This window comes from Pongo pygmaeus, chromosome 15 (assembly GCF_028885625.2).
Source record: "Pongo pygmaeus isolate AG05252 chromosome 15, NHGRI_mPonPyg2-v2.0_pri, whole genome shotgun sequence".
In the NCBI taxonomy this organism is placed as follows: domain Eukaryota; kingdom Metazoa; phylum Chordata; class Mammalia; order Primates; family Hominidae; genus Pongo; species Pongo pygmaeus.
This window is the reverse complement of record NC_072388.2, coordinates 58,688,877-58,713,495: the sequence shown is the minus strand read 5'-3', so window position 1 is coordinate 58,713,495 and position 24,619 is coordinate 58,688,877. Positions and strand designations below refer to the sequence as shown.

Here is a 24,619-nt window from a genome sequence, read left to right as displayed (position 1 = left end):
TCAAATAAGCTATCAAAGGCCATTAGGGTCAAGGCAAAAGAAGTTAATTTTGAAAAGCTCCCACTGGTTAAAGATGAGACAATCTGAACTTAAACCATGATAAAAATTACAATGGATTGAATATAATCAAATATGGTTAAGTCCCTGCATTCATACTGTTATTAAAACAAGAGTTGTTCACTTTGGGAAATGACAGGGAACAAATTCATTATCTTGAAAATTGGTGGATAAGCATCTATTCTGTACTTTCTATATTAATGCTACCACTGGGAAATAAAATAATAGATAATGAGAAATGTCTGTTTGTAAAAGTATTCCAAATAATAAATGAAATAATGATAGAATAAGAATATCACCATTTTGTGATCCCCAATGTGAGACAATAAGATATCATGTGTCTCCTACAGTCTTGTCAAACATTAGTTTTGCCAGAAAAATGGAACCTGGGTCTGATTCTATCTCTGGATCCACTTGCCAATTTGCAGGAAATATAGAAGATGGGAGACATATAGCAACGTATCTTAAGTAAGCAAATCCCAGGCTGCTGGAAACTCTTTGGGTCGAATGGCTCAAGTATTTCTAGAGATAAACTATGGTAAATGGAAGGGAAATCTATCAATTAAAAGAGATTTAAAAGACAGAGTACAAAGAAGTTAAGGTTGATCTCTGGGTGGTGAGAATGTTTTGTTGTTGGCCTACATTTTCTGTTTTTATACAATGCATATAAACTTCCTCTGTAATGATAACAAGTTGTTACAAATAATGTAACTGGTTGCCAAAAGCAACAAAAAAAAATGCAGTTACATTTTTTAAAAAATGGCAAAACCAAACTATTGTGCTAGGGATGTACATTTGGGTGACAGAACTATCAGGAAAAAATCCAGGAAGACGATTACTACAGAGCTTAGGATAATGATTTCTTGTGGAAAGAGGAAGGCATGGGGCACGTAGAAGAGGCTTTTGCCCTAGGTGGCAAAATTTTATTTCTTGATCTGGGTGCTGATTACAAGCATTTTCACCTTACAACAATGTACTAAGCCATATATATAGCATGTAATTCTCTGTATCTGTGTTTTATTTTATAATAAAAAAGATGAAGAAATACACATAGACATCCATGTAGAGTTTCTCCTCTCTCTGGCCACCTCTAATATCCTTATAGTCATTTTTAGAGACTTGATATTTGAAAGGTCTATAGCTAGCCACCTTTACTCATCCTAAAATTTGAAAATACTACTTTGGCATAAAACTTACCCAGTTCCCTTATCTGTAAAATGACTATGGTAATAGTCATTTAACAAGTAGACTGTGAGGCTATGATAATGAAAATAATTTTTGTATTAAAGATGAACAACACCACCACATGGCAAAATAAATGCTGGGCAGCTGGCTAAGTTCACTCTCTATCTAAGTGTCTTGAATGAGTTTACTCTTTAAATCTGTGCCTAAGCAAAATTATAATGACTGTCATAACTTTTGGAAGTGCTGGCAAATAAATAGAAAAAAATAAAAATACCAACAGTCTACATACAGTCCTGAGACCTCTTTTAAAATACCTTTTTCCCTCAGTTGCATACTGAATCCAGACTATCAGGGATTCTACTTACTTAAAAGGGCTTGGGCCTACCAAAAGAAAAAGGAAGTGAGTTTAACACTAAATCTAAACCTAATGCCAATAAGTAAAAGAAACAGCTCCCATTACAATGGTAGAAGAAATAATGTAAAGGCTTTGATATAGTAGCAAGGAGCTGGAATAGAGAATGAATAAGAGCTGAAAATGATGATATATTCTGAAGAGGTAAGTGAGTGACCTGGAACCCACGTAAACAGGAGATGCTGGGTTGAAGTTCTGGAACCACATATGTAATTATTTTTGTTATATGATATATAACAAAATAAAAGCCAGACAAGATCCATGCCTATGTGTACATGTGCATTCCTGTATTGTCCTATGATATATGAGAAGGCAAACACAAATTCAACAAGATCTATGCATGTGATATTCAGATCAAAGGACAAGACAGAAAGAAAGAGAAATAACAGCCTGGATGAGCAGATGGGAGGAACTGACCATCTTAAGATGTGAAGTGGTGAACTACAAAATGAAAAAGAAATAGGGATTCACGAGAAAGAGAGAAAGAAGAGTGGGAAAACAAGAGTAGAAAAAAATGGAAATTACACCAAAGTACATTATAAAAGCAAATTTGAGAAGTTATTTTAATATATTCATTTTAAAGTAGATAGAAATGAGATATGACCACTGGTACAGATTTTGTCTGCAAACAAAAGTTCAACCTAAGACCTGTTTTAGAGAAAGTAACATAATACAGTATATGTATTTAGGCTGATTTAGGCTGTATAATCTTGTAAATGGTAGATATGAAGCCATAATTACAAAAATAACTTATCCATTAATTATTTTATTTTACATTAATATTTTCAAAAGGACAGTTCTTTTTTCAAATGCTTATTCCAATTTATCATTTGTCCTCTGACTTCATGATCTTTTTTCTGCACCAAAGTTTTTTCTTTTTATTTTATAGCTGTTCCTTTGAGAGCAGGCCTAACTCCTGGGCAGTGTGCCCAGAGTCAGCACAGTTTTTAAAAAATATTAAATTGGCAGAATAAATTTGAATATGTTCAAGGTATACAATGTAATGATTTGATATAACTGTGTAATGATTACCACAATCAAATTAACACATCCATCACCACACTTGCTGTGCATTAGATACCTAGAATTTGTCTAATTTATAACTGAAAGTTTATACCCTTTACCAATATCTCCCCATTTCCCCTAGCCCTTAGGCCCTGATAACCACCATTCTACTTTCGTTTCTATGAGTTTCACTTTTTTAGATTCAAAGGAACAGTTCTTACCAAGTGGTATACATCATCTAAACAGGTAAATTCATTAAAGCTAATATTTAGTTTTCGAAGTCCTGTTAACTTGGAGAGATCTCTCAATTTACTCAAGCTGTTTCCATGTAGATTCAGACTCTGAAGTAAAATAAAATATACATTAAAAAATAATACAGGTTACATTCTACATCAAACTGAAGTGTGGATATCTAAAATATTTAGAACAATTATTTGAGCCAATATACTACAAAATAAGAAAGCAGTTATTTTAAATAGCATTAAGAAACAGTCAATAAGAAAAAAATCTAATCTACGATGTTAAAAGATAAATAATTTGTAATAGTATCACTAGACCTGGTTCTTGGTTAATATGATTTCTCACTTGGTCTAAGTTTATCAGCAATTGGCATGAAATTCTTTTTAGAAAATAAATACATGTGTTAAGATACTTATTAGGGTAGATCTGTTTCTAAGGCTAACCAGTGAACAATGGGGACCCTAAAGATTTGGGGTATCAGGTAGGATACCTCACACAAGAGAGATGGCAGGAAAATGTATGAGGGCACCGAACCAAAGAAGAAAAGCTGAGGGTGCTGAAGTAGGAGGACAGAAGGTCAAAGGAGGAGGTGGGAGATTGTTTAAGACAACACCTACATCAGAATTTGGCCCAGACTTTTCTTGTCCATTTCATTCTAGGCTATATAAAAACAAATATTATTACACATTTATACTAAAGGAGAGATCCTGATGCCTATATGTTTTTCTGTCTTTATACCATTATGAGTGGTATCAAGTAAAGACTATTTATGTATAGCTTGCAAAATAAACGAGCAAAAGACAATGTATTAATGCAACTGACTACAGTATCAAGTATCTATCTCCCAGCTATCTTCATTCACCACCACCATCTTATGCCTTATATTGTGGACATAACAAAATTCCTAGAAGGGAGAAACAATTAAATTTCTAATAGCTGTCAAAATTAGCTAAAATTGTTAAGGGCCAATTTATGCAGACTAATGATTTTATAAGTCACATATGGGTATCATCCATGATATATTCTACAGAAACCTTACATTTAACATGTCCACAACTGATTTCATCTTCCCTATGTGTCTGATAAAGAGCTTCACTATCTAACGTACTGTTGATCACCCGCTTTCCCTCTTTTCTTTATACATTTGATTGTAGAACTGTTTCTCAAACAGGCTGCACCATTATATCACCACTATCAGTGCCTTAGCAGACTTAGGCAGTGGTAGTGGTGATGTAACGGTGCAGCTGGTTTTCTGGTTATCCAATGAAGAAATGAATGGATTTTTCCTTTGGCTAGTGCAATAGTTTTCTACTGAATTTCCATACCACCAGTCTGATTTCAGTTAATTCCATGAACAAGCTGTCAAAGTTAGGGTCTTTAAAGGGAGTCTGTTCCTTAAACAGAAGAATCTAAACTTTTAAATTTTGGCTTCCAAAATCCATCCTAATTTGGCTACAACCTCATACTCTTCCAGCCCTGGTTTCCTGTGTCTTTCTTGAATTCCAACCTACATCTTTACCCTTCACCATTGTAACACTATATTCTAGGCATACTAAATTTTTCAGTGTTCCCTGAAGACATCTGGATCTTTCAAAACCATGTTTCTACAGTAAGAATATTTTCTCTGTCTGGAAGATGTAAACAACTAAATTTCTTATGTCCTTCAAAATCCACTCAAAGCTCACCTCTTTCTATAAATCTCTCCCAGTAACTCTGAGCTTCCTACATGTGTTCACATATCTATTTCCTCCACTAAATTGATGTTTTTGACTCAGGTAAACTAATTTCTTACTAAAATAGTAAATCTAGATATTATAGTGCAGAAATAATAATTTCTCAGTACTGTCAGCCAGAAGATTGCTCTTATTATGCTGCACATTTACAGACACAGGACAGGGCCTCTGTTGCATAACTCTAGAGGCATCCTACTCCCCTTATCTTGTATTGAGTTCTATTCAGTTATATAATGAATGACACCCAAAGGGCACACTAGAGAATATAATGTGAATTTTGCCTTCTGGAGTTGTGCAAGATTGCAATAGTAGAGTACAGAGAGTCCGGTTGGAAGGCTGGGGCAATAGTCTAGGTAAGAAACTATAGTAGTTTGGATAGAGTGGTAGCAGCAGATCTGAAATGAACACATCTAAAAGTCAGACATAGAAGTAGGCCTAATATCTCAGTAGAATTGTCTCGGCATAAAGTAAGTCACTTTAATAAGTAACCTGATTTCTGTTGATTAATTTTGTAAAGATCCCATATTCTATGTTGATTAATTCTAGAAGCTTATTTAAAACTTATCTGCCTTTATCTTATTAAAGAGAACTGATTGGTTATTCAGGAATAAAATCCCTTGCTAACTGGAAGGCCACCTCAAATGGCTATTGAGCACTTGAAATGTGACTAGTCTTAATGTGCTCAGAGTGTAAAATATACTTCAGAATTAAGAGTTAGGATGAAATTACTCCATTAATGAATATTCATACTGGTTCCATGTTAACATGATAATAGTTTAGATATGCAGGTGCTATAGTTTGAATGTGTCCCCCAAAAGTTCATGTGTTGGAAACTTAATCCCTCTGCCTTCATGAATGGATTAATGTCACTTTAGAGGAGTGGGTCTATTATCTCGGGAGTAAATTTGTTATAAAATCAGCTCTCTCTGGCTCTCTTGCTCTTGCCTTCTTGCTATGTGATGCCCACTGCCATTTTATGACACTGCAAGAGGCCCTCACCAGATGCAGGCACCATGCTCTTGGATGTCCCAGCCTCCAGAACGATGAGCTAAATAAACGTATTCTCTTTATAAATTACTCAGTCTGTGGTATTTTGTTATAGAAATAGAAAACAAACTAAGATATTTCAGTTAAATAAAATATATTATTAAAATTAATTTTACTTTTTAAAAAAACTTTTAAAAACACAGCCACTAGAGAAGTAAAAATTACATATGTGGTTCACATTATATTACTACTAGAGAGCACTGATTTAATCCATGTAGAAAAAGAGAAATGGACACTTTAGGTAGCATTGTACCTGGCATCATCAGACAGGCAGTTTAGTATCTTTCGACTTCATATGCTAGATTCTGATTCCAAATTCAAGATTCCTGTCTCAAAGCTATATTCCTCACAATACTCACCACAATATGACTGTAAACGCTAGTCTTTGCAAGGGAAAGTATTGTTTTATCATCCAAACTAATCAGTTTTGGTCGGGCCTTGATTCTGGGTTCCATTTTTATAACTTCATCATCAAATTTCAAATCCTTGGAAAATACTGATACTTCTGGGTTTTTTTTGCTTTCTTCTAGAATAACATTGTTGAATACAGAAAATAAAGAGGGTGCTTTGACCTAAAAAATGTATTAAAAACATTGCAAAATCAGTTGCTATATTTATCATTTTGAAAAACAAACAGGCTATGTAGAAAAGATGTGTTGACATTTTTAGTTATACAGTCATATCTGTGATTATCAGAATCACATTAGGACATCTATGAGAGCAGATTAAAATTGTAGGCTATGCATGGTGTATCTATCCCCACCCAGTGAACATTTCTTAAAACTGGCAAAAGATAATTTTAAAATATTTCATAACTGTGAAGAGGGTACCTACAAAAGCCTAGAAATTGTGACACATAAATCAGAAAGGACTGAACTGACAGGTAAATAGGATCAGAAATGTAACCTCTGGCTAAAAAATATGCAGGAGATAAACACTTTTAAAATCAGATCCAGAGAAACTTGAACAAAGAGCAATTAGTTACCTTAATTATCAGGTAATTCAGTAATTATGGTAAGAATTGTGGATGAATGAGCAAGAGCCACATAAACAGAACTGGTTCTAGAAAAAACCAAAATACTTCATCAGAGAATTTTTGAAAATCTATGACAATAAAGTATCTGTGATAAAAGAATAAGCTGCTATGGAAAAGAAAAGGACACACACTTCAAAGCTAAAATAAAAACAATTATTAAAATAAAAATTTAGTAAATATCCTGAGAACCAAGTGGATATGGTAGCAGATCAAATTAGCAATGTGGAAGCTAAGATTGAGAAAATATTTCAAAACAAATAATTTAAAAATAGAGTATAAAATAGAAGAGAAAAAATTAAAAGGCATGAAGGATCAATTTGGAATATCCAATATTTAACTAATAGGGGTGTTCCAGAGGGCCTAATAGAGAATGGAAGAGAAGAAATAACCAAGGAACTAAGAGAAGCAAACTTTCCAGAAGACAAGAAAGACTTGAATCATCACATCGAAAGGGCTCATAAAGCGGCAAGCAGGAGGATGATGGAACCAAGGTCTTTGCTGACATCATTGAATGGTCACAACTGCCAGGTATTGCCCATCTCTTGAGTTGTTATGTGAGTTAAATGAACTTCTATCTGTTTACTGTTTGTCTGGGTTTCTGTATCTTTTGCTAAAGGCATACTTGACTAATATAATCCCATTAATTATAGCAATATGAAATATAAATGTCCAGAACTAAACTTCACAAGACATGTTGGAGACCTATATAAAGAAAACTGTAAGAGAGGACCTGAGTAAATGGAGTAGACAGATTATCATGTTCCTAGAACAAGAAGTCCAATACAGCAAAGTAGTCAGTTCACACCAAATTAAGTTTTAAATTCAATATAATTTCAATCATATTTTAATAGGATTTTAAAATAGAGCTTGACAAGCTATTCTAAATTTTATTTGGAAAAAGATACTGTTTAAGAAGAGTCAAAAAAAAGTTTAAAAAGATGAGTGGGGACAGAGGAAGGGGATTTGCCCTATCACACATCAAGATATATGAAGTTTGTAATAACCAAAACAAATGTGATAGTGATCCAAAATTAGATGAAAGAGCTCAATGGAACAGAATAGATTCATATAGACAGATTCCTAATATATGCAAATAATTTTAACAATAAAGGTTGTATTTTGAAATAGAGCAGAAAAGATAATGCCTAAGTATTTATTCATTTAAAAAAATTGACCACCTTTCTACCTCACACACCATAAAACAATTTCTAGATGGATTAAAAAAGCCAAAGGCTTTAAAACAAGTTGTATAAGTATTGTAAGAAAATAAAGAATATTTATTACAGGCTTTTTGACATAAGACATAAAATTCAGAATCCATACAGGATAAGATTGAGAGAGCTGACCTCTTAAAAATTAACTTGTGAATTACAAATTAAAATGATGAGTTTTCTTTATTTTCTTTTTTTTTTTTTTGAGACGGAGTCTTGCTCTGTCGCCCAGGCTGGAATGCCATGCCACGATCTCTGCTCACTGCAAGCTCCGCCTCCCGGGTTCACGCCATTCTCCTGCCTCAGCCTCCCGAGTAGCTGGGACTATAGGCGCCCGCCACCATGCCTGGCTAATTTTTTGTATTTTTAGTAGAGACGAGGATGATTAGCCAGGATGGTCTCGATCTCCTGACCTCATGATCTGCCCGCTTTGGCCTCCCAAAGTGTTGGGATTACAGGCATGAGCCACAGCGCCCGGCCGAGTTTTTCTTACAATTAAAATTAAAAGGCAAGTGATAGAAAATATTTGCAACATATATAAGATAAATGATTTTTAATTTTTTTAATTTTTAAAATTTTTTGTAGAGACAAGGTCTCACTCTGTTGCCCAGGCTGGTCTCAAACTCCTGGGCTCAAGCAATCCTCTCACCTTGAACTCCTGGGATTACAGGCGTGAGCCACCGTGCCTGGGCTACGATAAAGTACTGAAATCCAGAATGTATGTAAGGATTTTCCCAATTAATACAAGAAAGACAGAGTTTAATAGAAAATGGTCAAAAGATATAAGAGTTGGTTCATACAACTGTAAATAATTTTAAGCATATGAAAGAATAAAATATCTTGTTTTTTGCCCACCATAGAGGCCAAAAGAGACTGATAACATCTTGTGTTGGCAAATGTAATGAGACATGCACTGTCACACACACTTGGAAATTTGTAAAACAGTCCTAAGTCTTTGTGGAGAGAATTTGGCAAAATCTAACAAAATTTAAGATGCATATATCCTTTGACTCCCAAGTTTTCTACAAATCTATCCTGTAGAGAAACTTCCATATTTGTATAAAGATACATCTACAATGATGTTCACTGAAATATTATTTTAAATAATAAATATGGACACAATATATCAACAGGAGAATAGTTAAATAAATTAGTATTACTGAATAATATGCAGCCACCAAAATAATGAAATACCCATCTATATGTACTAAAGTGGAAATATGTTCAAAACATATTGTTAAAGGCAAAAAAATCACAGAATACTTAGACCTTGTTTCTACTATGTCAAATGGTATCTGTTATTATATATGTAAATGCGTAGAAAAAGGATTGAAAGCAAACCCATAAAACTGTTAACAGTGGATTCCCTGGTGAAAGAGAATGGCAGTGAGGTTAAAGTGAGGGCACATTTTCATGTTTATTCTTCAATGTAGTTTCAATGTATTTTGAATCTTCAAACTAGACTGAATCTTTTCCAGTGGGAGTACAGCCATATATTAATCATTTGATTATTTGCCTAAAAAATATTAGTTGACTTGTTTTGAAAATTAAGTTATTCACAAAATAACAATTATACACACATGCACATAATATAAACTTGACATAGCATTATTCGACTTCAAACTACTACTTTGTTCACATTTAAGGAATTAGAATTAGTCTTTAAAAATATGTAACAATTCATACCATTGTAATATACTCAAATTCAACAACATATTCCGGCAAAACAAGGTCGTGATCAAAGACAAACCACTTGCACTGCCGAACACTGCAATCACAGTTTCTTTGTCCCATGACAGAATCTAGAGTAAAAACAAAAACAAGCAAAGCAAACACATTTCCTCAAATTGAAACATACTTTTTCATTCTTACATAGTTTAATAAATAAAAAACTCGATAAGATGCAACAGTTATATTATTGAAGATTTTCTTTCATTTTTTAATAAATAACAAACTCAGTAAGTTGCTACAGTTATATTATTGAGGATTTTTTCTTTCATCCTTTCCACTCTAGCTTTTTAATTATATAAATACTTTTTAATTATATGAATCCTTTCACTACATAGACTAGTAGTGCTTAATTTTATTCATATCCTTTTCCTTTTCATACTTTTTCACTTTTCTATTCAATGTGTGGCCATGTAATTTTGACAAACGTATTTCTCTCAAACTCTTGTTAAAAGTTGGGTGGCTTTTAATTCTTTGAAGATGAACACACACACACACACACACACACACACACACACACACACAAATACATAATTACATTAAAATTTGCCAGATTATCTACCCACACCCATATATAAATGTCTTTGAGGTAGGGAATATAAAAATTATTAGTGGCTAGTAACAGATTTTTGTAGAAAATTCTACAAACTTTGTTAAGTAGAAATAAAACTGTGAGTATCTGTATTAAACACAAACATTTTTCATTCAGAGAGATGAAACCACATTAATCTTTATGACAGACATACTTAGTAAATATTTCCGAGGAATGAACACTGAATTAACCATTGGATAGTTGGATTGACTGATGGATTCTTTTTCATGGGCCTGAACACTCTGGCCAAGGAAAACTTTTGTAATGAGGAGGATGCCTAAATATAAAAAAAAGAAGTAATTCTTAAGAATAATTAACTTTAATAATTTTCCAACATAACCTTCTTTATTGGCCCAAGACTAAACTGTATGTTCTGTAAAGGCAGAGATGCTGGCTCTCTTGTTTGCTACTGTACAGCGCGTAGCACATTGCTCCATCCAAAATAGATGCTCAACAAATATTTGTTGAATACATGAAATAATTATAAAAGAGGTGTTGTGTGATTATATCAAGCAAAGCTTTACAGAAGAGGGAGAAGGAAAGAACACATTAATTTGGCAAGGTTTTTTAAGTAGTTAAAAATAAATTTTGGTTGTTGTTAACTGGGTAAAAGTTCAGTAGCACCTAGCACATAGCTTAGATGGTAGGAGGCACTCAATATATGTCTACTTAATGAATAAACATTTCATTTTCCTTTAGATTCTTAAGGATCCTTGGGATTCATTAAATCCTAAAGTCAAGAATTTAAAAACATAATTTATAATAATACATAAAATGTTCAAATGAATTTTGTTTGTTTTTACTTTGTACAAGATATAAAATGTAAATTAGGAGAACCTAATTGTTTTGGAAAACATTCCAGAAAGATCTAGCAGAACATTGTGAGGTATTTCTTAATATGAAAATGGAGAAGAATGATAAAGAATAAAAGGTTTTTTCCAGTAAGGAGTTAAGGAGTTCTTTCTAGACTCAATAACCTGCTTAATTTTATAATTATTATTAACTGGATAAAAAACTGCAAAACACGTATCGTTTAGTTCAGAATGATTCATCTTAGCAATCTGGAACCTAGAATGTCATTCTTATAGAATTAAGTTAACCCAATTTCTGACTACCCAATCTTTAGTACAGTGGTCTCCAACCTTTTTGGCACCAGGGACTGGTTTCATGGAAGACAATTTTCCCCCAGACTGGGGATGGGAGGATGGTTTCAGGATGATTCAAGTGTATTATATTTATTGTGTACTTTATTTCTATTATTATTACATTGTAACATATAATGAAATAATTATATAACTCACCAAAATGTAGAATCAGTGGGAGCCCTGAGCATGTTTTCCTGCATCTAGATGGTCCCATCTGGGGGTGTTGGGAGACAACTGACATATCATCAGGCATTAGGTTCTCATAAGGAGCGCACAACCCAGATCCCTCGCATGTGCAGTTCACAATAGGGTTCGCGCCCCTATAAGAATCTAATGCTGCCACTGATGTGACAGGAGGCGGAGCTCATGCGGTAATGCAAATGATGGGGAGTGGCTGCAAATACAGATGAAGCTTTGCTCACTTGCCCCCTGCTCACCTCCTGCTGTGTGGCCAGGTTCCTAACAGGCCACAAACTGCAATCAGTCTGTGGCCAGGGGTTGGAGACCCTGCTTTAGTAGGTTGGATGGTTGAGACTAAAGAATAGGTGTTCCTTACTCCCTGACCTGATCTATTCTCCATATTATACATTCTTTGGTACTATGCATTAATACTTCATGTTTATAGCTCCTATATGATAACTATGATTTTATATTTATTTATGTGATTATTAATATTTATAAGTACCATAAAGATGAAATTGTCTAGTTTGCATAGACTGTATCCCTTCCAGTGCCTAACACATAATAAGCATTCAATAAATACTTGTGGAACTAAAGAATGTAAAGTGGAAGAGGGTGAGGCAAGAAGGACATGATGAGCTATAGTCTTTTTCCCTAGTCCATGGGTACCAGGGAATCTCTCCCAGAAGTGTCCTATAAATTGGTTTGTGTACTTATATTTCTACATATTCAAGCTGCAAATGACGTACTGGTAACTATGAATGAATTATCAAAAAATTATCTTATATAAGACAAGTTATAAAGCAATCCATACACTTTCCAATTTGTCTTTAGCTAATTTTAACTTAAACCCAGGTTTTCTTATCATCTTACATTATGATGATTCAGGACAAATAAGGCCTAGAGTACTTTATATAATTATTATATAATTATCACATATATGGGACAAATTCTTTTCTATTTCCTGTGAATTTGGTGTGTGTGTGTAGTATATATATATATATATATGTATATACAACTCTATATATACTACTATATATATACTACTATATATATACTACTATACATATATATATACTACACACACATATAGTTTAGTTCAGCATATATATATATATATATATATGCTGAGTTTTTGTGACACAACATAATGAACAAAAGCAGACTGTGAAAAATGTCCCTGAAAAGTTGAATTAAATATCTGAGTAACAAATGTTCCTCTTAATGCTGACATAATAATCACTCAGTAAGTATCTGTTAAAAGTGTGGCTAAATTAATGATGAGAAAGTCATGTATTACTACATTGGTAAATTTGAAATAAAATGGTTTGAAGAACATCTCGTTGGTTGATAAAACCAAGTATCAGAAATGATACGAAAATAATTAATGAATTTGAAGACAGAATTTAAAAGTTCAGAAACATGGCATATTTGTATTTACCATGTCTGAAGAGCTGATGCTTAAGAGAGTTTTTCTTCTCATCTTTGTGCTTTTGCTGTAAAAATTCAATTCTGGGACACTCACTTATACTTAGACTGTTAGAAAGAATGATGGCTTCTTTTTTGAGAGGCAGCTGCAAAGAAAAAACAAAGTCTGAGTATTTTTATAAAATTGACAATACTTCAACTTCAATACAGAGGGTTTATTATTTTATTTTTATGTGTCTGGGCAAAGAAATCTGCAGGCCAGACTCACTGTAGAGAAGTAGATAACCTTCAGGTGCAACTTCAATTGGCAAAGCCATTTGTTTATCTTAAATTCATATGCAAATAGGTTAATAAAAGATGATGCAGAACAAAAATTGTTCCTGGAAAAGCAGCCACAGTCAAGACTGATAATACTATGTGGAGCAGGAGCAATAGCTTTCAATGTGTACTCTGCTAGTAATCTTGCTAACTCCAAAAAGAAAATCTAATGGAATGAGGTATTGTATCAGTGAAGATTCTTGTTTATACTATAATTTTTTGGGCTAATAATCTACATTGTTTTTAGAAACAAAACACTTTTCATGTGCTAACCCATGGAAATCCTAGTTTGGATTGTGACTAACTTTATTTCTTGAAAGTATTCTATCAGTAATGTTCACATTACTTGCTTGCTGTGAAAACAGCTCTAAAAACCAAAAATCTCTATTTTTAGATTTTAGTAGTAAGAAAACTAGAGTTAAAAGAGATTATACGATCTGTCCAAGGACAGAACTAGTAATTGGCAAAGTCATGATTTGAACTCAGGTCTATTTGTCCTTGTCACAATCTCAAAGGTTTGAAATTACTATTTGTTTAACATTAATAGCCAAATTATTTAGAATTATGTCTTATCTGTAAATGCCAAATTACTAATTTTTTTATTGAAATCTGCAATCCAAAGACATTCTGAAAAAATAAAATAAATACAGTCAGCCCTCCACATCCACAGTTCCCATATCTGAGGATTCAACCAACCATGGATTGAAAATATTCAGGAAAAAAATGCAATACAAAATAATAAAAATAGCAAACAATGCAGTATAACAACTATTTAAATAGTATTTACATTGCATTGTAAGTAGTCTACAGGAATTTTAGAGTACACAAGAGGATATGTGTAGGTTGTATGCAAATACTGCACAATTTTATATAATGGACTTGTATATTCACAGATTTTGGTATCTGCGTGAGTCCTGGAACCAATCCCCCAGAGATACTGATGGGTGACTATACTCTAATAGGGCTTATCCGACCACAAATTCCACACCCCAGTAAGTAACCTTTTTAGACTTTCAATGAACATCACTAAATATCCATTCGATATAACCCATGTGCAGGGCATTGTAAGGCTACAGTATAGGCTTGGTCCTCAATTAAGAAAGGCAAAGATAGAAACTATACATGATAATTTAAAAAATACAAGGCACCACAAGATGTGTCAACTAAGATATACTTTTTAACTGAAGGGATTAGGGAGGAGTTTATAGAGGCAATGAAATCATGGGTAGGCTTTGAAGATTGGACATAATTCAAATAATCAGAAATTTAAAAGGAATTTATATTTCAAGAGGAGGAAAACATATGAAGGTATACAAATAGGTGTGATTGCTATCCGTCCATCTGACATCAATTCCTTCACTAGATTTATGCTAAGAATCTACTCTATAAATACAGATCCTGCTCTTAAGAACTAGTAGAAAAACACACACAAATGATTACATTTCAATAAAACGAATGTGTTATAATAAAAATTCTCAGTTGATCACCACTTAACTAACACTTAACAAATTTGCAAGTTTAACCAGTATTTTCTGTTGTCTATATAACTCATAGTATGATGGCAGTTCAGGGATAAAATGGAACTTTTAAAAAACGGACGTACTTCTACTGTATCCAGTTGTGTTGTATGCTTACCAAGAGTCAGTTAATTTTGTTCCCAAACTTGTTTATGCCAGTTGTAGTTGTTATGAAATTATGCATATTATTTAAAGCTATAAAATAGAAGAGGAGTTGTTTCTTTGAACAATTTTGGAAAATTGAGTAAAATTCAATAGAAGATAATCATTAAAAACTTCTGGCAAGGCATGTGTAGATAAAGCAAATGCAAAAGTTTGGGGTGGTGGGGGGAATCAGACAAACTAGAAGGATTTTTACATTCGAGTTACTTTGCAAGAATCTTTAAGTGCATGCTCAACTTTAAGGAAAACAAAACTAATATGAAACATGGTTATGGCTGATACAAGAAAGACTACTTAGAGTTCCAATTTCATAGTCAAAGGCTTTGGCCCTACACAGAAGATTGACACATGAATGTAAATTTGTATTTTAAGTTATATTAAAAGATTTGTTAAGTAAATCATTTGTTTACAGTTCTCCATTTTAACTGACTTTTTGGATTAACCTGCAAACTAGGTAAAAGGGCACCTACTGTTTGAAAATTCAGGAAAAGCCACACAAAGGAAGAAGCCCTTGAGATGGGACTTAAAGGATCAGTAAGTCTGTTACAGGGAAAAAATAGAAAACAGCATTTCATCAAAGGGAGGTATGAGCTGTACTTAGGAGAATCACAAGTAGACTACATACTTCATTAGGGGCACTTGGCATATTTGGTAATAGGGAGTAAGGTTGAAGATAGATTGTGAGGGTTGTCAGAGGCCTTCAATGCCAGGCAGAGGAATGTGGACATCATCATTATATGTAATGTGAAGCTACTGAAAGTTTCTCATCATGGACACCATGCAATGTGCACTATGAAAATAATGTTTTAAGAAAGATTAATTTGTACTGTGAAAAATGGAAGAACTAGAGGGCATGACCAAGGGCAGTGTTGCCTATTGGGAAACAATGGCAGAGATTAGAAGGAAAGTTCTAAGGGTTGAAAGTGGTGGCAGGCAATGGGATTAGGGAGAGAAATGAAGAGCCACTGGAAAATGATTAGATGTGGGGATAATGGAAAAGGGGGGGTTGAACATAATTCCAAGGCTTTGAGCATGTTCAGTGAAGGAAATGACAGTATTGTTATAGAAATCAGGAAAGAAGACCAGGAGAGAGCTGCTTATGAGCAAAAGATTAAAGCCTGGTTTTAAAATAAGAGATGACACAAACAAATGGAAAAACATTCCATGCTCATGGACAGGAAAAATCAATATTGTTAAAATGGCCATACTGTCCAAAGCCATTTATAAAGTCAATGCTATTCCTATCAAACTACCAGTGACATTCTTCACAGAACTAGAAAAAAACTATTTTACAACTCAAATGGAACCAAAAGAGAGCCCAAATAGCCAAGCCAATCCTAAGCGAAAAGAATAATGCTGGAGGCATCAAACCATCCAACTTCAAACTACACTACAGGTCTACAGTAAGAAAACAGCCTGGTACTGGCACAAAAACAGACACATAGACCAGTGGAACAGAGAATAGAGAGCCTGGAAATAAGGTTGCACACCTACAACCATTTCATTTTCAACAAAGCTGACAAAAACAAGCAATGGGGATAGGAACCCCTATTCAATAAATGGTGCTGGGATAACTGGCTAGCCATATGCAGAAGATTGAAACTGGGCCCCTTTCTTATATCATATGTATATGAAAAATCAACTCAAGGTGGAGTTAAATGTAAGGACTTAAATGTAAAACCCAAAACTATTGAAACCCTCACACAACCTAGGCAATACCATTCTGGACGTAGGAATGGGCAAATACTACATGATGAAGACGTTGAAAGCAATTGCAACAAAAGCAAAAATTGACAAATGGGATCTGATTAAACTTAAGAGCTTCTGCATAGCGAAAGAAACAACAGAGTAAACAGACAATCTACAGAATGGGAGAAAATTTCTGCAAACTGTGCATCCAACAAAGGTCTAATATCCAGATCTATAAGGAAATTAAACACATTTACAAAAAAAATCACTCCATTAAAAAGTGGGCAAAGGATATGAACAGACACTTTGCAAAAGAAGACATACATGTGGCCAATAAGCATAAGAAAAAAAGCTCATCATCACTGATCATCAGAGAAATGCAAATCAAAACCACAATGAGACACCATCTTATACCAGTCAGAATGGCTATTATTAAAAAGCCAAAAAATAACAGAGGCTGACAAGGTTGTGGAGAAAAAGGAATGCTTATACATTGTTGGTGGAAGTGTAAATTGGTTCAACCATTGTGAAGAACAGTGTGATGATTTCTTAAAGACCTAAAAACAGAACTACCATTTGACCCAGCAATCCCATTACTGGATAGATACCTAAAGGAATATAAATCGTTCTATCATAAAGACACGTGCATACATATGTTCATTGCAAACTATTCACAATAGCAAAGACATAGAATCAACTTACATGCTCAGACTGGATAAAGAAAATGTGGTACATATACACCATGGACTACTATGCAGCCTTTCCAGGAACATGGATGGAGCTGGAAGCCATTGTCTTTAGCAAACACAGGAACAGAAACCCAAAATACTACATTTTCTCACTAATAAGTGGGAGCTAAATGATGAGAACACATGAACACATAAAGAGGAACAACAGATATTGGGGCCTACTGGAGGGAGGGGGTGGGAAGAAGGAGAGGAGCTGCAAAAATAACTAATGGGTACTAGGCTTAATACCTGGGTGACAAAATAATCTGTACAACATACACCCATGACACAAGTTTACCTAAATAACAAACCTACACATGTAACCCTGAACTTACAGTTTTAAAAGGCTGGTTTTAGACACACTATATAAGAGAATAAAGTATAATAACCATGCAGGAATGGCAGCTGTAGGTGTCAGAGCAGAGAGGAAGAGATAGCCTAACTGAAGATGTACATTTTGGAGAAACCATAAGGGAATACGTGATACTCTTTGCGTTTATTGACCAAGTCCTTGATTACAAACAATATTCGGTAGGGAATGAACTCAAGCTATGTGAGCAGATTTACTCACATACTCTCCCACCCTTACTACTGAACACTTCATCCTGAAGTGATAGAAAGAGATCCTTCCTTTTCCAACTAGAAAGTGGACTTAACCTTAGATATGTTTGCTAGTCAAATAGTTTCTTCTCCCCACTACGGCCAGCCCTCTGCCTGTAGATACAGCCAAACTTAGCCAAACCTCTCTTCTAAACTGCTTACACAGCTGTCTTTTAAATCAGAGCCCATCTCTTAAACAATGCGGAACATAAATATTTATCCTGACCCATTATGTACACATCATAGCACAGAAATGTAGCTCATCTGATCTTTTACATGCTACACGCTGATGTTTCTCCCATTTCTAGGATCTTAACAATGACAGTAATTGATGGTGTGTGAAGAAAAAAGGGAAGATCAGGAGACTTTAACCTGTGGTATTCTCATCTTTAGAAGCAAAATGGGGAACAAAAAGGAAGCAAATAACAATCAGAAAAATAGGAGGATAACAATAGTGTAATATCATGGATGCCAAAGGAGAGTTTCGAAAAGGAGAAGGCAATCAATAGTGTCAAATGTTTCAGACAATTGTAAAAATTCAAAAATAAAAATATTTAAAACTTTCAAAATAAAATATCAAAATAAAATATCAAAAACTTTCTTGGTGCCAGGCATTGGTCTAAGAGATTTTTTTTTTGGTAAATCTTAATAAAATATCTTATTTAATCTAATATGTCCAAAATACTATCATGTCAACATGTACCTAATATAAAAATTATAGTTTTTTTTTCCATACTGTCTTTAAAAACTGGTGCTTGTTTTAAACTTTCAGCGTACTCAATTTGGACTAGCCACATTTCAAATGCTTAATAGTTACATGTGGGTGGTGGCTACTCTTTTGGACAGAGCAGCACAGAGAGCTGTGGGAGAATTAAAGGAGATGGTTCATCTCTTTTAGGAGATGCAGAATATGAAGTACTCAGCACAGGGGCTGGTAGGTGGAAAACACAGAAGTGTTAGCCTCATCCTTCCCTTACCCTCATAGTTCTCTGGACTGAATGTGAGCAATTCACTCTGCTTCGTAAAACCCCGAATTCCTCACCTCCTTCTTACTTCTCCATAAAGTACAATGAGGGCACTCTCACCACCACCCTGCAGTCACAGTACCAACCTCTATGGCCTGAGCTGCTGCAATAGCTCCCCCACATAGTGCCTTGTCATCTGCTTCTACTCCCTCCAACCCATTCTCCATTGAGTGGATGGAATGCTTTTTTTGGGGGGTGATACTTTTATTGTGGCAAAATATACATAAGATAGAGTGTACCATTTTAGCCATTTTCAAGTATACAATTCAGTGGCATTAGGTACATTCACATTGTTGTGCAACCATCACCACCATCCATTTCCAGAACTTTTTCATTATTCCAAACTGAAACTCTGTACCCATTAAACAGTAACTCCCTACCTCCTCCTCTCCCAGAGCCTTTGGTAACCTCTATTCTACTTTCTGTCTCTGAATTTTCCTGTTCTAGGTACTTCACATACATGGAATCATACAATATTTTTCCATTTTTGTCTGGCTTATTATTTCTCTAGCATAATGTTTCCAAGGTTCTTCCATGTTGTAGGAAGTTTCAGAATTTCATTTCTTTTTATGGCTGAATAGCATTCCATTGTATGTATATTCCACTTTTCTTTATCCATTCATCTGTTGATGCATATTTGCATTGTTTCTAGTTTTTTTGGCTATTTGAATAGTGATGTCATGAACACTGGTGTACCAATATCCAAGAACTTTTTAATGCATTATCTCACTAAATCCTAACAACAACTCTGCAAAACAGACATTATTATTATCTTCATTTTACAGATAGGAAGAAACAGATTAACAGAGAGGTGAAGTCACATAGCTGGTGAGGAGTGAAATTGGGATCCAAATGCAGGAATATTATCATTTTATGTGTGTCATGATGTGAAAAAGGTTGGGAAGCGCTGCTCTACACCAGTGTGCTACAGCTGCCTCGTCAAGATGGTGGAGGTCTGAGAAAGATTGGTTGGATACTTGGGGCATCAGAAGTGACCAATGATAAAGCAAGATCAGCAGCAAGATGGGGATAGTGAAGTAGAGAATAAAGAAATGGTAGCAGTAAAAAGAAAGCAATAGCTAGAAAGTACAGTGGAGTTAAGTGACTGAATTGCTTCAAGGTGAAGACTCTGGAGAGTTTACAACAGATAAAGATTTATAACCAATTTAAAAAGCAGATTTCAAAACCTCAACAAAAGGAACACAACATAAAAATAAGAGGCCAAGAAGGATTAAGTAGGGTCAGGCAGTAGTAATTAATGGGCTTACTTTGGTATAATCCAAAGAGGAAAGATGCTATAGTTTCCATGATAACACTAAGCTTTTTGTGAAACAGCAGTAGAATTTTACTATAAATATGGATAAAAGGATTGGGAAATCATGCTTAACCAGTGGCAGAGCTCCACTTGCTAGGAAGAAAGCATTATTCTAAATGACATTTTATGCTACCTTGCTTGTTTCACTGTCTTTGAATCCTTTTTCAAGTATTTGTAGAAGATGCTTTTTCTTCACTGAAACTTCAGGATCAAAAACATAAAAAAGGCATTCCAGCATCCTTCGGTAGCTCCTTAAGAATAATTGAAACAGAAAAAGTTTGAAGACTGATCTCACAAAAGCCTAGCCATAGATAAGATAACTATATGTCCTGCCAGGGATATTTCTCATTGACATGCAGTGTTCTAGTGTCATTATTAATAGCTCCCCTGCCTTCAACCTCAAAAACAGGCTCAATGTGGATAAATTATGAGGTCATCCTAGCCATGGGAGATGCATAAAAAGGAAACATTTACTAACAAGGTATATGTACATTTTTAATGCTGTAAACTGTTAAAATAGAAATTTTACAAATACAGTCAAAGTTTTGTAAAGTTGTTCCATAAAGAATTCAGCTTCTTACTCTGAATCATGCATATCTTCATTCTCCAAAAACTTTTGAAATTTCTCTTCGAATTTTAGTCTCAGAATACGGTTGTTAACTTTAATGACGCGTTTTACTTTTACTCCTGTAATACCGTATGTTCTGAAGTCCCAGGCACAAAAACGTGACAGAATTAATTCATAGCAGAAATTAAACCTATGTAGGAATACATACAGAATATACATGAAGAAAATAACAGATTTTCCTTAAAATGTTTAAGAACAGAAAACTACATATGATAAAAGTTATAGCTCATATTTTGTATTTTTTGCTAAAGATACAGTAATCATATAGTGGCTCTGTTTATTTTTTCATTTATTGCACATTTGTTCTGCCTGGAAGACAGGTTGGTTGAGCAATCTTCACTTTCTGAAACACTTTCTTAGCTTCAGGGAAACTGCATATGCCTTCCTCTTATTGGCTGCTCTTTCATAGTTTTCTTTGCTGGGTCTTCTCAGACAGACTTTTAGATGTTGAACTGCCCAGGGATCAGCCTTTGGCCTTCCTCTTGCTTCCATGAACACTCTCCCTAGATGATTTCACGTGGTTCCTTGGCTTTATATACATCCTGATAAATTACATTTTATTTCTAGTCTTGATCGCTACTCAACTTAGCTGGTTATACCCAGACTTGAATATCCAACCACCTACTTGGTATGTCCATCTGCATGTTAAATAGGTGACTCCAGCCTAACATAACTAACACTGCACCCCAAACCTGCTCCTCTCTTTTCCATCTCAGTATATGGCACCACCATTTAACTGATAGCTGAAGTCAAAACCGTAGGAATAATCCTCTCCTTTCTTCCTCACCAGTATCTAATTCTTTTTTTTTGTTTTGTTTTGTTTTGAGACGTAGTCTCGCTCTGTCTTCCAGGCTGGAGTGCAGTGGCGCGATCTCCACTCACTGCAACCTCCGCCTCCCGGGTTCACGCCATTCTCCTGCGTCAGCTTCCCAAGTAGCTGGGACTACAGGCGCCCGCCACCACGCCCGGCTCATTTTTTGTGTTTTTAATACAGACGCGGTTTCACCGTGTTAGCCAGGATGGTCTCAATCTCCTGATCTCGTGATCCGCCCACCTCGGCCTCCCAAAGTGCTGGGATTACAGGCGTGAGCCACCGCGCCCGGCCCCAGTATCTAATTCTTTAGCAAGTCCGCCTGGCTCTACATCTAAAATCCATCCTGAATGTGATCATGTTTCATCATCACCACTGTTACCATCCTAATCCAAATCACCACGATCTCTCATTGGACTACTGAAATAACTTCCTGACAATGAATACGGATATGAAAGAGGCATTGTCTGCTCTAATGAAGCCTAAACAAGTAAAGCCAGAAATGAAATTTCTAAACTGAAAAGGGCTCTGAAGGGAATCTTGGGGTAAGGAATGCAAAGGGGACCTACTTAAGATAGGGCCTTGGGGAGGACCTTTCAGAGACATTAAGATATTTGATCTGAAAATTGGAGGAGGAGAGGCAGGGGCCAGCTGTGTGAAGATAACACTGAAGTGCTTGTTTGCTCTCTGCTGCCCTCACCTGGCCATACGCATAAAATTCCGGTCCTGTCTAGCACAGAAACTAGATCAAGATGAGATTGAAAAACGGTTCATTTTGAGAAGGAAGTAAATGATCTTATAAGGAATACATTTGCCTTTAATGAATGATCTAGGTCACCACCTACATAATCAACCAGGGTCTGAAATGGGTGTGAGCTAAGGTCACAGAGGTGAGCTTCCTGATGGGTAGTCTCTCCTTGAGCCTAATAGCTGAGCTCCTAACTTAGGGCATCTATGTTTCTCACAAGCAAATACTTAATCAATGCAGCCAGGATCTTATAAATTACTTCTCCCTTAGAGTTGAAAGGAGAACTGCCTAAACCGAACTAATCCCAGAGGAGCTCACAGTCTGGTAGAGGAGACAGATATGAATAGTGTTGCAATCAAGCATGATGCCTGCTAATCAGTTTAGAGTACCTACAAAACAGCCACATTAGCATCTGAGGTGGGGAAGCTACTGCCCCTCTTATAGAGGGATCATTTGCTGGGCCTAAGTCTGTCAAATTTCCCCTAAGTAACATGTCCTGGAAGCTTTCTGCACTCTCATAGAAACTAGGGCTGTAGGCGTTTTAGATAAAGTTTTTGCTATATAGTGGATATTGGGCTTGAGGCTTCTCATGAATGGGTGGAAGGAATGAATAAACAATACCTAGCTTCTAGGCTGGTCCCCCAGGAAGGCAGGAGCTATGAAGTGTGATTTTCTCATGGAGATTTTATGTTGCCCAGGAATTCAGCAGCTGAGCAATGAGGAAGTAAGGGTGAGGTATGCGAAAGCATTCTGGGTGAAGGAAGCAGAAAAAACAAAACCACTTATGTGGCGGAGTACTGCGTTTGCTTCAAGAGCAGTGCGGTACACAGTTCAGCTGACTTTAAAAGATTTGAACAGAAGTTATGATAGTCTAAAACTATACAGTGGAGAACACTGATCCTTTACTGTAGGTGAAGAGTCTGCCAATAAAACAAAACAAAAGCCTTTGCAGCCATTTGTTATCTTCCAAATTACATTCATACTCTTCACCTACAGTAGAGGATTCAATATTTTCCACTGTATGGTCTCTAAACTAATCATAACTCCTGTTCAAATCCTTTAGAGTCAGCTGAACTGTGTACCTTACCCTCATTCATTCAGTGGTACTTGAAGGTATAAACATTCACAATGATATGTATCAATGACTAATATATTCAGTTACACAGAAAGATGCCTACACATTTTGTTAATATACAATAATGTGCTCATTTAGCAAATGTAGGCTACACATGTTTTTAAATGTTTGAAGCTTAATCTAATCTATTAAAATATACTTTATAATCCTATATAAAGGTTTAATAAATACTTTTACAGGCTTACTGACTTAAATCAACAGTTTCAAAACCCTGTAAAACAGAAAGTTTCTGCTTGTGTAGCTCCTTGAGATAGTATAGCATGAAATCTTTATAAAGAGGCAGATTAATTACTGAAAGTCATTACATACACCAAAGCAAAACTGTTGTGTATCTATAAAGTGATATGGAAGCTTCAACTAGTAAATATGTACTGGGCTTTTAATCCAGCCCCATGTTAGATGTTATGTCTTATAAGACACAAAACATCATATCTTCTCCAAAGGAACTTACAGAGTCACTTATATATTGTTTTGTGGTATTTTAAAGGTGTTTTTTTTTTTTTAGTTGTAAATACACTCTATCTATAACCAGGTTGACAGCTTCTCAGGCACAAGGACAGCATCTTTTATGCTTTGGAGTCCCTACTTGATAAATGTTGTGCGATGTCAATGGGTAACTCAATTGGCAACACATCAGTAAATAATACAAATCTACAATAATAAAGGTATAGTAGCAACAATCCACTCAACTAGCATGTCTCTATAAAATAAGATTTTTTTAAAGTGGAAAATATAATAATTTTATTTCATAAAAGAAATGAAGCTAAGAGATAATGACATACAATTAGAAACATGCAGTGTTTTGTTGTTGTTAAAGACATAAAGATAATTTTAACAGAAAATCTTTCAGTCCTTGTTCTACTGAAATACTTTTTATTTAAATACTGAATCCTTAGCCTTAAAAATATTAATGGAAGTGAGTGTTTAAATAAAACAACTAGAAA

The 24,619-nt window shown here is 35.0% G+C and overlaps 1 protein-coding gene across 5 annotated transcripts in view; it reads right to left on the bottom strand.

Moving 5' to 3' along the window:
* Positions 1-24,619, bottom strand: part of LRRC9 (leucine rich repeat containing 9) — a 154,716-nt gene that overhangs the window by 84,708 nt on the left and 45,389 nt on the right. For 3 of the 5 annotated variants that reach the window (XM_054447570.2, XM_054447572.2, XM_054447571.2), the window contains exons 11-17: positions 20,935-21,111; positions 20,487-20,604; positions 13,013-13,145; positions 10,401-10,523; positions 9,613-9,728; positions 6,039-6,251; positions 2,881-3,000 (exon numbers count right to left, since the gene is read on the bottom strand). In XM_054447570.2, the coding sequence (XP_054303545.2) occupies positions 2,881-3,000; positions 6,039-6,251; positions 9,613-9,728; positions 10,401-10,523; positions 13,013-13,145; positions 20,487-20,604; positions 20,935-21,111 (1,000 nt within the window). The remainder of the gene's footprint in view (positions 1-2,880; positions 3,001-6,038; positions 6,252-9,612; positions 9,729-10,400; positions 10,524-13,012; positions 13,146-20,486; positions 20,605-20,934; positions 21,112-24,619) is intronic. The other 2 variants (XM_054447574.2, XM_054447575.2) reach the window with 2 other exon arrangements.